General features: G+C 18.7%; 4 protein-coding genes across 4 annotated transcripts; 2 read left to right on the top strand and 2 right to left on the bottom strand.

Moving 5' to 3' along the window:
- Positions 1-1,275: 1,275 nt before the first annotated feature.
- PGSY75_1343700 (putative kelch protein K13) lies at positions 1,276-3,453 on the top strand (the record flags this gene model as incomplete). Its single annotated transcript, XM_018787470.1, has 1 exon — positions 1,276-3,453. One exon carries the CDS (start codon positions 1,276-1,278, stop codon positions 3,451-3,453), a length of 2,178 nt encoding a protein of 725 aa, XP_018640212.1.
- A 1,149-nt stretch (positions 3,454-4,602) lies between these two features.
- On the top strand, positions 4,603-6,363 carry PGSY75_1343600 (putative UDP-N-acetylglucosamine pyrophosphorylase; the record flags this gene model as incomplete). Its single annotated transcript, XM_018787469.1, has 1 exon — positions 4,603-6,363. The coding sequence occupies one exon, from the start codon at positions 4,603-4,605 to the stop codon at positions 6,361-6,363; it is 1,761 nt and encodes a 586-aa protein (XP_018640211.1).
- A 217-nt stretch (positions 6,364-6,580) lies between these two features.
- Positions 6,581-7,912, bottom strand: PGSY75_1343500 (hypothetical protein; the record flags this gene model as incomplete). Its single annotated transcript, XM_018787468.1, has 4 exons — positions 6,581-6,703; positions 6,834-6,863; positions 6,964-7,041; positions 7,220-7,912. 4 exons carry the CDS (start codon positions 7,910-7,912, stop codon positions 6,581-6,583), a joined length of 924 nt encoding a protein of 307 aa, XP_018640210.1.
- A 1,053-nt stretch (positions 7,913-8,965) lies between these two features.
- PGSY75_1343400 (putative DNA repair protein RAD5) lies at positions 8,966-13,676 on the bottom strand (the record flags this gene model as incomplete). The annotated part of the gene is made up of 3 exons (XM_018787467.1): positions 8,966-12,093; positions 12,190-13,188; positions 13,466-13,676. The coding sequence occupies 3 exons, from the start codon at positions 13,674-13,676 to the stop codon at positions 8,966-8,968; spliced, it is 4,338 nt and encodes a 1,445-aa protein (XP_018640209.1).
- Between the last annotated feature and the right edge of the window lie 2,241 nt (positions 13,677-15,917).

The following is a 15,917-nucleotide window of genomic DNA, read 5'->3' as shown; positions in this document are numbered from 1 at the left end:
AATAAAAAAAATAATTTTTTTTTTTTTATTTATTTTTTTATATAAAATATATTTTATATTTTTTTTTATATTTTTTTTTTTTTAAAATTTTATAAATTTTTTATTATATAAGATAATTTTTTTTTTTTTTTTTTTTTTTTTTTTTTTGTTCTCATTCAAAAATATATTGGAATATTTATTTATTTAAATTTGTTTACCCCTTTTTGTTTTTTTTTGTCTATATATATATATATATATATGTTTTTTAGATGTACAGATAAAATAATAAAATATTATAATATTTATAAATTTATTTTATAAATTAATATATGCATAAATATATATAATATAAAAATATATATTATATTTAATTTATGCATATAATAAATAATAATGTTTTAGCTTTTATACTTTTATAATATTTAATATATATTATATATAATATGCATATAATATTATACTTAATATAATTTATTTATTTATTTTTTTTTTTATTTTTTTTTTTATTTTTTTTTTTTTTTTATTAATTCGAAAAATAATTTATTATTTTCATACATTAAAAAAAAATATAGAAAAAAAAAAAATATTATAATTTTATGAAAATTTTTTTTTAAAAAAATATATGATTTTTCTATAGAGTTTTTTATGTAATGAAAAAAATATTTTTTTATTTTTATAATGCATAATTTTTTTTTTTTAAATATTATTATATTTTTTATATAATATTATTATTTATAAAGTATATTTTATATTTATTTTTTTATTATTATTATATTTTATTTTTATAATATAAACAATAATATTTTAAAAAAAATATATATATTTTTTTTTATTATTATATAAATATTTATTTATTCCTATATAATATTTGTTTTAATATATTTTTGATAGATTTATTATATTGTATATAAAATATAAAATATAAAATAATATTATAAAAATTTTATAAATTAAATTTAGAAGAAAAATTTTGTTATATATAATAATAATATTAATAAATTTTCTGTATCATTTTGTTTAGTATTTTATTATATATGTATGCATTTTTTTTTTTCTTTTACTATATATATATATATATGTTTATCCATGTCTTATATATATATAAATTTATAATAATTTTTTAAATATTACGACTTATTAGAAGATTCCTGTTAATAAAAAATATATAGATATATGTGAATTAATTTTAATATATCAAAGTGTAAATGTTCATGTTATAATTTCTTCAAGAAATTAAATATATATATATTAATATATTTATTTATTTATTATGTTTTTATTAATTAAATTATTATGATGGAAGGAGAAAAAGCAAAAGCAAATAGTATCTCTAATTTTTCTATGACCTATGATAGAGAATCTGGTGGTAACAGCAATAGTGGTGATGATAAAAGTGGAAGTAGTAGCGAGAATGATTCAAATTCATTTATGAATTTAACTAGTGATAAGAATGAGAAAACCGAAAATAATAGTTTCCTTTTAAATAATAGTAGTTATGCAAATATGAAAGATAGCTTATTAGAATCCATTGATATGAGTGTATTAGATTCCAACTTTGATAGTAAAAAAGATTTCTTAGCAAGCAATTTGTCGAGAACTTTTAATAATATGTCTAAAGATAATATAGGAAATAAATATTTAAATAAATTGTTAAATAAAAAAAGAGATACTAATGCAAATGAGAATAATAATAATAATAATAATATAAATAATAATAATTTGACGACAAATAATATAGCTAATAATCTTATTAATAATAATTTGAATTCCCCATCAATTTTGAATACTAACAAAAAAGAAAATTTTTTAGATGCAGCAAATCTTATAAATGATGATTCTGGATTAAGCAATTTAAAAAAGTTTTCAACTGCAAATAATATAAATGATAGTTATGAAAAGAAAATTATTGAAACTGAATTAAGTGATGCTAGTGATTTTGAAAATATGGTAGGTGATTTAAGAATAACATTTATTAATTGGTTAAAAAAAACACAAATGAATTTTATTCGAGAAAAAGATAAATTATATAAAGATAAAAAAGAACTAGAAATGGAAAGAGTACGATTGTACAAAGAATTAGAAAATCGTAAAAATATTGAAGAACAGAAATTACATGATGAAAGAAAAAAATTAGATATTGACATATCTAATGGTTATAAACAAATAAAAAAAGAAAAAGAAGAACATAGAAAAAGATTTGATGAAGAAAGATTAAGATTTTTACAAGAAATCGATAAAATTAAATTAGTATTATATTTGGAAAAAGAAAAATATTATCAAGAATATAAAAATTTTGAGAATGATAAAAAAAAAATTGTTGATGCAAATATTGCAACAGAAACTATGATTGATATTAATGTTGGTGGAGCTATTTTTGAAACATCTAGACATACCTTAACACAGCAAAAAGATTCTTTTATAGAAAAATTATTAAGTGGAAGACATCATGTAACTAGAGATAAACAAGGAAGAATATTCTTAGATAGAGATAGTGAATTATTTAGAATTATACTTAACTTCTTAAGAAATCCATTAACTATACCTATACCAAAAGATTTAAGTGAAAGTGAAGCTTTATTAAAAGAAGCAGAATTTTATGGTATTAAATTTTTACCATTCCCATTAGTATTTTGTATAGGTGGATTTGATGGTGTAGAATATTTGAATTCGATGGAATTATTAGATATTAGTCAACAGTGTTGGCGTATGTGTACACCTATGTCAACTAAAAAAGCCTATTTTGGTAGTGCTGTATTAAATAATTTCTTATACGTTTTTGGTGGTAATAACTATGATTATAAAGCTTTGTTTGAAACTGAGGTATATGATCGTTTAAGAGATGTATGGTTTGTTTCAAGTAATTTAAATATACCTAGAAGAAATAATTGTGGTGTTACGTCAAATGGTAGAATTTATTGTATTGGTGGATATGATGGATCTTCTATTATACCTAATGTAGAAGTATATGATCATCGAATGAAAGCATGGGTAGAAGTTTCACCTTTAAATACACCAAGATCATCAGCCATGTGTGTTGCATTTGATAATAAAATTTATGTTGTTGGTGGAACTAATGGTGAAAGATTAAATTCTATTGAAGTATATGATGAAAAAATGAATAAATGGGAACAATTTCCATATGCCCTATTAGAAGCCAGAAGTTCAGGAGCAGCCTTTAATTATCTTAATCAAATATATGTTGTCGGTGGTATTGATAATGAACATAACATATTAGATTCCGTTGAACAATATCAACCATTTAATAAAAGATGGCAATTTCTAAATGGAGTACCTGAGAAAAAAATGAATTTTGGAGCTGCTACATTGTCAGATTCTTATATAATTACAGGAGGAGAAAATGGAGAAGTTCTAAATTCATGTCATTTCTTTTCACCAGATACAAATGAATGGCAACTTGGACCATCATTATTAGTTCCAAGATTTGGTCACTCCGTTTTAATAGCAAATATATAAAATGAAGAAAATTTTAAATCTTTTTATTTTTATATTTATTTATAATTATATATAACAAATATATAGTAAAATATTATTTTTCTTCTTTAATCTATATTTTCATGCACATTTTATAAAAAAAATAAAAAATAAAATAATATATATATATATAATATTATATATATAAATAAATAAATAAATACATATATTTTTTTTTAAATAACTTTTTATACACATTACTTAACTGTTTATGATTTTTTATTATATTGATATTATTAACTATTTGTGTATATTTTTATATAGTATATTATATATATATTATATATATATGTTTTTTTTTTTTTTTTTTTTTTCTCTATATTTTGCATGTTATTTTTTAGAAAAAATTTATATATTTCTATTTAATTTTTTATTTAAATTTTTTAGATTTTTACATTTTTCAAATATTTTTTTTTTTTTTTTTTTTTTTTTTTTTTCGTTTTTTGTTTTATTTGATGAAACTTAAAATATTAATAGAATTGTTCAAAAATAAAAATAAGTATATAAAAAAAAATTCATATTTTTAATATTTACCTTTTATAAGTGTATAAATATTTAATCAATATATAATACTATCGCACATTATGGTTAATGTCATTAAAATATATTTTTTTTTTTTATATATATAAAAAGGAAAAAAAAAAAAAAAAAAAAACTAAAGCATATTACGGTATTATTCTTTCAATTTTAATTATTTTTATTTAATTTTTTTCTTTATTTCTTTCTTTAAGAATAAAGAAATAATTTACAATTTTATATGTTTATATTATATAGAAATTTAAAAAATATTTCTTTACATTCTTTCATGTTGACAGAAAAAAATAAAATGGGTCTCTAACCCATAATATATGAGTAATATAGCAATTAAGGATGTAATAAGTGAATGAATGAATAAATGAATGAATAAATAATCATGAACATTTATATTATAATAATATTTCTTAATATAATTCGATTATGAATTAATATCAAGAAAATTATGAAAATGTATAAATTATGAGTGTATAACAAATATAATTCCTTTTTTTTTTATTATTTTTTTCTTTTTTTTTTACGATTACTTTTTAATTTACTTTTATTTTTACATTTTCTATTTTCTATTTAGTGTTTTTCTTTTTTCTTCTATTTAGGATGAAAAAAGTTTTCCAACTCTTAGAACAATACAATCAAGATTTTCTACTAGAGTATTTTAAAAAGTGTCCATCATTTGATTTTAATAATTTAAATGTTAACGATTTAGAACATTATTTACAAAATTTGAACAAATTAAAAAATGAAGATAAAGAAAAGAAAGAATATTTAATATCTCCACCTGAACTTATTGATGTTGATAGTATTTATAATTGTAATAAACCACCAAATGGAAGTATATTTATTAATACATACAAAAAAGAAAATTTATGTAATGAGTTAAAAGAAATAGGTATAGAGATTATTAGGAAAAATGAAGTTTCTGTTTTATTCTTAGCTGGAGGATTAGGTTCTCGGCTTGGATTAAATAATCCTAAAGGATTATTAGAAGTCACTCCTTTGATGAATAAAACGTTTTTACAATTTTTTTTTGAGCAAATTATATTTTTACAGGAATATTGTTCACTCTATGAAAAACACGAACATCTTAATAAAATGAATGAGTACCATACATTAAACAAAAATGATAATATTAAAAAGGGCATAAATAATAATATACATAATAATATACATAATAATAATAATTATATTTATAATAATAATAATATAAGAGAACATAACAGATCATCTATTACAAATTTAAACGATATAAAAGCCTCAAAATTTAAAAAATATAATATAAAATTGGATATACATGAATTTAAAAATCAAGATAAAAAAAAACCAATCATTTACATTTATATTATGACCTCAAATTTTACCCATGATAATATAGTGAAATATTTACAAAATAATAATTTTTTTGGTTTGAAAAAGGAACAAGTAATATTTTTTAAACAGTGTGATAATTTTTCAACAGATTTGAATTATAATTTACTTTTATCAAGTCCAGAAGTCTTTTTAGAAAATCCTGGAGGAAATGGATGTATTTTTAAAGCTTTAGATAGATATAATATAATTGATCATATGATAAAAGAAAATATTAAATATATTCAAATTGTAAGTATTGATAATATATTAAATAAAATAGCAGACCCAATACTAATAGGATTTTGTTCATTCTTCAATTGCGATATAGCTAATAAAGCCGTCCAAAAGGAAGATAATGAATCGATGGGTGTCTTTTGTTTAAAAGAAAAAGTAAAAAATAAAATAAAAAAATATAATCAAAAAAATAAAGACAGTATATTTAAAAATGATAATACATTTTCCGTATGTGAATATACTGAATTAAATGATTGCATTTTAAATAATAAAGAATTATTTAAATATGGGAATATATGTCATCATATGATTACACTAGATTTTTTAAAACACATTATAAAAAATAAGATATATAACAAATTAAAATTACATAAAATAATAAGGAAAAAAGATTATATTGATATTAAATCTTTAATTAAGGATAATAATCAACACCTAATTAATTCTACAGTTTTTTGTTATGAATATTTCATTTTTGATATTTTTAAATATGCTCGTAATATCTTATCCATAGAAGTTAATAGGCATAAGGAATTTTATCCAATAAAAAATAAAAATAACGACTACGGAATATTAAATGCCCAAAAAGCATTAAGTAATTTACATAAATCTTGGCTGCAATATAAAAATATTAATATTATTGATAATAAAAATGAAGAAAAAAATTTCTGTGAAATATCTCCGCTTGTTTCTTATGATGGAACATTCTTTTTTGATTTACCACAACAGAAGGATATAAACCTGCCATATATTTTGGAAAGAAATATTAATTCTTAAAAAATGGTAATATATATATATATATATATGTTTTATTTTAATTTTTTTTAAATAATTAATATTTTGTTATAAATATTTTTTTAATGTCACAAAAAAAAAAAAAGAAAACTTGAAATATTTCAATATATATGTACATAATATATAATAAAATATTTACGTTATTTTTATATAAAGTATATATTATTTATATCAAGGGGGTAAAATAAAAAACCTTCATTTATGGTATTTTCCTTCCATCTGGCAATATTAATGGTTCTCTCATTTTCTTTGGCCTAGCAAAATGATTGTCGAATATTTTCTTTTTGTTTTCTTCGGTGATTATAGGGAACTTATCACCAATCTATGAAACAATAAAATAATGCAAAAAGAAATTAAAAGGAAATATATGCATATGAAGAAAAATAGGATAAAAATAAAATATTATAAATATATTAATAACTTTTTTCTTTTTTTTTTTTTTTTTTTTATACCTTTAAGTTATTTTTCTTGGCATGTCCCGGCTGCAAAAAAAAAAAAAAAAAAAAAAAAAATATATATATATATATATATATATATATATATATATATATATATATATTGCTTATTAAGTATTCATATTACCGCTGTAGATATAATATATCTTGGTTCTTTATATCTATCACTTTCTTCCAATTTTTTATCAAATGGTGGTCTATCCTCCTATAATATTAATAAAAAATAAAAATTTCGATTTAAACTTTTATATAGCACATATGTTATATATATATATATCTTTTACTATGGAAAAATATATATACGGATAGTAATAATAATATATATATGATATATTATTGTCTTATATATATATATAAATATATATATTTTTTTATTTGCTTACTTCAATGTTCATTATAGTTCCGTCAGAATGCACATAAAATATATCACACCTGAACATGTCATAATTTAATCGTTTTTCTTCAGGTACACTTCTATTATATTTTTCAACCACTTTTCTACCTTTCACAAACTTAAATGGGTCACTATATAATAAGCTCTTCAATTTCTTTCTTCTATAAAAATGCATATTAGTTGATGGATCTCCATTTTTAATAATTTCATCTAATGAAGGAAACATATTAGTTTCTTTCCTTTCACTTTCAAATTGAAAACCTTCTTCTCTCAATTTATTTTTTATATCATGATCCACTGGTTGAAAACTATTAATAATATTTTTAAATGGAGAAAAATTATTTAAATTAGACGAAGGACTAACTGGTTTCTTAGAATATTTTGGAAATTTTTTATCATTTCTTATATTTAATTCATAAGGTTCTAGTTTCCTTTCAGGTCTTTTTTTATCAGAATTGTACCAGTTATTTAATTTAAATTTCTTTTTATTATTATATATTTTATATTTTAATATATATAATGGTTGTCTGTATAAATTTTTTTTCTTTTTCTCATCTCGATTTACATTTTTATGGAAGTGATTATGTTTTACAATTCCATTATTTAATACATAACGAAATTTTAAGCATACTAAAAATAGCGTACATAATATTATTTTCCTATTTAAAAATAAATCACACATCACAAAAAAAAAAATAAGATAAATAATAAATTCATAAACATAAACAAATATATATATATATATATATATATATATATATATATATATATATATATATATTATATGTATAAACAAAATAATTACTAAAAAAATAAGAAAGTAAAAATATAATATTTATAATGGATATATATATTATAATATATAATCCTAAAATGCTAGATTTAAATATAACTATATCATATTATTATAACTGAAAAAAAGAAAAAGAGAAGATTATGAATGAACAAAAAATATATTCATTTTTAATATTTTTAAATTAATAAAATTAAAAGAACTATGCATAAAATATATACATATATATATATATATATATATATATATATATATATATATATATATATATGTGATGACCTTTATTTAAGAAATGTGTTTAAGTTTTTCTCTTTAATTTTAATTATTTTTTTATTCTTAAGAAGGTATATTATATATTTATATATTTATTTATTTATAAATAAGAAAATTAATTAACTTGAAAAGAAAAACAAGCAATAGAAATAATAATACATAAATATAAATATAAAAATAATACAATTGACCTAAACATATTTTTTAATTTTTTTTTATATATAATATTTCAAAAGATAAAATAAGAAATATGATTATAATGTTAAAAAGGAAAAAAAAAAAAAAAAAATAAAATAAATAAATAAATGAATATTTATAATTAATATAATATTATTTTATTTCATTTTATGTGAATAAAGAATATTTATATTAATATAGAAAAATAAAAAAATGACACTGGAGATAGTAATTGTTATATACAATTCCTAAAACGTAAATATATACATAAAAAAAAAAAATAAATAATAATAAAATGTTATATATATATATATATATATATATATATATAAATATAAATATATAGTCTTTCCTTTTATTTTTTTTTTTAATATTTTTAGAAAGCTACATATTATATGAATACACACAAAAACTTTTAAGTAATAAATATATTATGATTAATATAATTAGAACGGATAGATTTTTTTCATAATACAAATGTTTAAAAATTTTTTATTCATCTGTATTCCAATCTTTGAACATTAATATAAAGTCATCCATTCCTAATTTCTGCGGAATCATATTCATTTCAGTATTTAATTTATTTCCCTCTTGGGTTAAAATTTGGTTAGCTGTATATTGTTTACTTTGATGGATTTGTAAAATTCTTTCTTCTACTGTTTTTTCTAAAACAAATTTATAAATATTAACTTCTTTTAATTGACCTATTCTATGTACTCTTTCAAAGGCTTGATCTTCTATAGCTGGATTCCACCACAAATCCATTAAATATACTTTTGATGACACGGTTAAATTTAATCCCACTCCTCCAGCTTTTAATGAACATAATAAAACTTTACCAGCAAATTTTTCGACAGGTATAACATAAGATGGTTTTATAAATCCTACTCCTGGTTGATATATTTTGCCCTTTTGTATATTGAACCAATTCAATGTAGCTTTTCTTTGTTCAAATGTTAATGAACCGTCATATATTTTATTTGCTATATTATATAGATTTAATAACTTTTCTATAATTTTAAGAAATCCTATCCACTGTGAAAAGACAACAATGTGTAATTCATTTTGCATATCCTTTTGAACATGCTCAAATAATTTCTTTAATTTGGTTGAATATACGAAATTATCTTTTTTCATTTTTTTTAATAAGTCATCTAAAGGAGATTTGTTTTCTTGCAATGTTTTTAATGATTTTAGACTTATATAATTATCACATTGTGGACATTTTTTATCTGCTATTTGAGTTAAATGAAAATAATTGTCTGCACATTTTTTACACATAATATGCAAACATTTACTAATTAGTGGATATGTTGCATCTTCTAAACAAATACAACATTGCATGACATTACCGTTTTTTAAGATTTCAAGTTCTTTTGCATAATCATCATCTATATTTTTTGATTTGGTTGATCCTAATATAAAATTATATATTAAATTATTTCCTATATTATTCTCATTTGAATGATCTATCTTACTCAAAGACGAATTATTATAATCAATTTCTTCATCGATTTTATTTTTTTCACTTTTATATGCATTTACATCTGTATTATTAATATATTCACTTTTTTTTAAATCATCACCATTGATTTTATTATCAGTTTTATTTTTCAAAGCATCGTTAATATCATCTTTATTCCATTCCTCAAAAAAAGGCTTGGAAAATAACAACAAAGGATGAGAACAACATTGTCTTAACCTTAATAAAAGTTGTAGAACATGAGAATAATGACTTAAGACATTTCCATCATGCATATAAGTATCAAATTTGGTTTTGCTTCTATAAAAAATGGCTCTATAAAAATCTTCTTCTTCTAATGAAAATTCTAATTTTTCTAAATGTATATTTTTTTTTGGCAAGGATATTATAGAATTTCCATCTTTTGTTTTGGATTTTTTGGTTCTTCTTAATAATATAGGTGATGAAATTTTTCGTACCACATCTAAAGCCAAATTTAATTTATTCTTATTTACATAATCTACAATTTCTTTATTCCACCATTCAATAGTACCATATGGTTTTATTCCTAAAAATCGGAAAAGAGGAAATATATCAAATATAGAATTTTGTATTGGTGTTCCAGTTAAACACCAATTTCTTTCTCCTCTTAATTTCCATACTGCAACTGATTGAATGGAATTTTTATTCTTAATAACATGAGCTTCATCAATTATTATTCTTCTCCATGTTATATTATATAAGGGATATTCTTTCATATTATATAACATTGTACTATTCTTTTTTTTATTATCAGAAAATATATTATCATTATTTTTATTACCAGTATTTAATACAGTTTTCATAAAAAAGTTATTCATCTTTTGTTTCGTAATACTACTTGATGAATTTTTAAAAAAAGATTCTTTATTTGTGTACCTACTTTGATTATTATTTTCAGTTTTATTTGTAATTTTTTTATTAAGCGTATTTTTATATTCAGAAACTAAAGTAGAATATGTTGTTAATACTACAGAATATCCAGATAATTCTTCACTACTAATATCTTTAGAAGTACCATAATAAATATAACATGTAACAAAACCTTCTTTGGTATGTCTTTCAATTTCTTCTTTCCATTGATATATTAAAGCTAGAGGAGCAATAACTAATGTACCTCCTCTTTTAAAATGTACTCCTTTTATAGTATTTTCAATTAAATATGTGAAATTTTTTTTATTTCCTAAATTATTATTTTTAGTATATAATTTATTATGATATATATCATGTGTAATTAAACCTATACTTTGAATAGTTTTTCCTAATCCCATTTCATCTGCTAATATACCCCCTCTGAATGGTGGTACAAATTGAGGATATGTCAATGAAAAGGCTCCTGTTAATTTATTCACATAAAAATATTTTAGAATACACACAAGTGTATCTTTTTCATATATTTTGATGTTAGGAATAAATGCATGTTCTTCCCATAATGGGTTTAAGGGTTCTCTATTTCGTATATCATCATCTGCATTTTCATAATCACTACTTTCTTCTACTTTTACATGAACAATAGATTTTTTACATTTTATGGTATCATTAATTATTTCTTCTTTACATTCCGTTTTCATATAACATTTTTCATTCTTTATATTCGTTTCAAAATTTTCTGTTTTACTATTAACTTTATGATAACATTTTTTGTTTTCATCTTTAATATTAAGGTGATCCTTTTCGATTTTTCCATTAAATTTTTGTTCGTAATTTTCATTTTTATAAATATTTGTAATATCCACAATAGTTATTTCTTTTCCTTGGTTATTATTATTTTTATGTATTTTTTCTGTATCATCCTTTTGTGTTGGTATTTTTATAACATCATCTATTATAATTTCATTTATATTACTTTTTTTTTGTTCCAATTTTTTGGTATATTCAGGTGGATTTTCCCTTGTATACATCCACCACACCCCTTCTGCTTGATATGTTTTTAACATAGGCTTAAAATAATATTCGTTAGGATAAATTTCTTCAAAGTCTTCTAGTAAGTAACCACCTCTAAATTTTTCTTCAACAAAAACTAAATTAGTGGCTTCTTCGTTTTTTTCTTCTATATCATTTTCACTTAAGCTGTCTATTATTTCTTCTTCTTCCTTGGCACCCGATAGATTAGTTATATCTGAATAATAATTATATACACACATATGTACATACATATATGTACATATATATATATATATATATATATATTTGTATTATTTTTTTTTTTTCTTACCAATTGTTTTTTTCGAGTCAATATATCCTAACGCTTTGTGGGGCGTACAGAAACCCGAAGAGATTTCTCCAGATTTGTTCATATTTTGATCCTTTTTATTATTATAATTAATAATTATACTTTTTAAAGGACTAACGGATGTGAGTAAATCATCTTTATTCACCTTATAAGTATCTAAGGTCTCCTCATCAACATTCTTAGCTAAGCGTAAAGGATTTATTTTTAACTCCTTAAACATATTATTAACACTATATTTAATTAAAGAATTATATTCATGGAATTTATGTGAATCAATTTTAAAAGCATCAGGATATAAAATAACATGAACAAAGGTTTTTAAGCTACCACCAAATTTTAATTCACTTTGAGATATTTTTTCTAATTTTATTTCTATTCTTATAGCATTCAATACTAAAAGAACAGATAATGTTTTAGATAAATTACTTTTTAATTTTGATATATCTCTATTATTATGTCTTATTCTTATACATGAATACCCTTCATATATATCTTTTAATACTTCACTTTTACATTTGTCATATTCAACAAATTTTTGATCAGCAGATATTATTTTGTTTGTATCATATTTCTGTTCATAATAATCATCATTACTAGAAGCAGAATTTTTTTTATTGCTTGAAACTTTTTTTTTTTTAACTTTCTTATTATTCATAGGTATATTTCTACCTATAATTCTAATATAATCATTTGATATATCATAATTATTATTTATTTTTAATGTATACATAGGTGAATATGATCTTTTTGTAGACTTAGGCGATATTTCATAACTTATTATAACATTCTTATCATCTTTAATTTCACATACTTCACTTGATAAAATAATAGATTCCGTTTCTATACAACCAAGATAATATTCAAAATAAACTCCTTTATTTCTAATAAATTCTGCTTTCTTACAATTTAATTGGTGTTCTTTTAACTTTTCCAATTTTATTTTTTCATATTTATAATTACCTATGTCTTCAATAATTTCAACTACAAAATGGGAGGAATAAAAAAAAATAAACATAAAAGTGAAAGTAAAAATAAAAACAAAAATAAAAATAAAAATAAAAACAAAAATAAAAACAAAAATAAAAACAAAAATAAAAATAAAAACAAGGCTTTGATAAAATTTAATAAGAATATATTATATACAAGATTGCACAAAAAACACAGTACTTCTATGTATTAATATAAATAAATAAATAAATATATATATATATATATATATATATATATATATATATAATACTTCTTCCTTTATACTTACTATCGCTAGACATTTCCTTATTTTTATTATAATCTATATTCTTTTTAACATCTTTAGAAAAATAACCTGAATTTTGAGTATTAGTATTAACTGTATCATTATCATTTAAACTAATTATTTCTATCACATCACTATCATAATTATAGTTTGATATGTTATCTGATTCTTTATAGACCTTGCTATCATTTTTAAAATAATTTGAACTAGTCATTTAAAATAATTTATTTTATTTAAAAAAAAAAAAAATAAAAAAAATAAAAAATTTATCAAAGCAATTATATATTCTATAAAAATATATAACACTCTTATTATTTTATATTATTTCATCATATACTTTTTTCATTTAGGCAAAAAAAAAAAAAAAAAAAATTAATAATAAATAAAAAAAACATTCAGTTTAATAATTTATATATTGTATTATTATATTTTCTTTTATTTTTTTAGAAAAGGTGATAAATATTATATATATGTACTAATGAAAAGATCATATTTTTTAAAAAATAGAATATGATTCTTCGATATAAATTTTCTTATATATTATAATTATATATATATATATATTATATGTACATCTTGCAAATTGGAGAAATAAAAATATTTATATTAATAAATATAAATATATACCTTAAGACATGATAATAAAAAATAGGATTATATAATATATATATTATATATATATATATAGTAACATAATTCTCATTATATTATTCTTAACTAATATACATTTATAGATAGAGAATAATAACAATTCGAAAAAAAAGGAAAAATCAAACATAATAAAACATAAGAAAAGAAAACAATAAACCATGCACATTCATATAAATTATTATATATTCATCATTTATAAAAAGTAATCAAATTATCGTAATATATACATATAATGTTAAAAATAAAAAATTAAAAAAACTTCAATGTTATTTTCTTAATATTTATTTGAAGAGAAAATAAAAATTAAAATTAACATAGTAAGGACACAAAAAAAATGTAATAATGAAGACAAGCGTATAAGATACTATTAATATTAAGTAAAAAAAAAAAAAAAAAAACTAAAAGAAGGAAAGGAATATACAAAGGTTATGAAAAAGTGAAACTAAACATAAATATAAAGAATAAAGAATATTTTATTCGGATGATTCTGTGGAAGAATTATATGTATTTTTTTTTTTTTATATAATGTTAAAGAAAAATGAAGATATATGTGATATATAATATTATTAGAGAAATGAAAAATATTAATAAAAAAAAAAATAATGATAAACTCTTCTACTTTATTAACTAAAAATGCACACTGGAAGAATATAATTATATACATATGTGAAACATTTTATATATTCATAAAAGAATTATATTTAAATATCTTGAATTAATTAAATATTAATTGATATACATATAACAATATATTGATACATTACACATATATATATATATATATATATATATATATATATATGCTTCATGTATATTATTATCATATATGTAAACTATATTATGCATATAATAATAACAGTATAATTATGGTTTTTTAATAAATCCCAAAAATGCTTTAAAAATATAAGAATCATAATTCTTTTTTTTTTTTTTTTTATGTAATTTATAAAACTGATGTATAAATATATATATATATATATAATATATTTATTTAATTATTAATTTTTACATTTTTTTTCTTTTAAGCATTGAACCTTAAAATTATATATACTTTGCTTTAAGATAAAAAATGACATTATATATGTTTATAATTATATAAATAATAATATATATATAATATTATAATTTCATTATCTCATATATATCTTTATTTAATGTATTCTTTTCATATCTTTATGTTTTTTTATAAAAGTACATAAGGATTTTACACTAAAATAATATATACATATATATATATATATATATATACATAAAAATGATTTATTTTATATTAAAGCCTTAATCTTATATGAAATATATAATATATGTAATTTTATTTCTTTCATTTGATATATACCTAGTGTGTTTTTTTATATAATAATATATTTTTTTAATGTGCAAATATTAAAGTACTAAATTTCATTATTTTATTTTTTGATATTCAAAATATAATATATATATATATATATAATATAATATAAACCGAGCATCCATTTGTATAAATAAATTTTGATTGATTTTTTACATATCATTTTTTTTCTTATAAGAATTTTTGGTATATATATGATTTACAATTATATTAATTTATTTTTTATATATAATTTTTCCTAATTTTTTTTCTTATTTTTTTCTTGATTTTTTCTTTATTTATATTATCTTCTTTCTTCCTTTTCCTTTTTTTTTTTTTTTTTTTTTTTTTTTTTTTTTTTTATTATTTCATTTTATTCTATTTTTTTATATTTTTAATTTTTTATATGTTTATTTTTTTTATATGTTTATTTTATTTTTATATGTTTATTTTATTTTTTTATGTTTATTTTTATAT

Source organism: Plasmodium gaboni, chromosome 13, assembly GCF_001602025.1.
Source record: "Plasmodium gaboni strain SY75 chromosome 13, whole genome shotgun sequence".
Taxonomy (NCBI): Eukaryota; Apicomplexa; class Aconoidasida; order Haemosporida; family Plasmodiidae; genus Plasmodium; species Plasmodium gaboni.
This window is presented reverse-complemented; position numbering and strand designations above follow the sequence as displayed.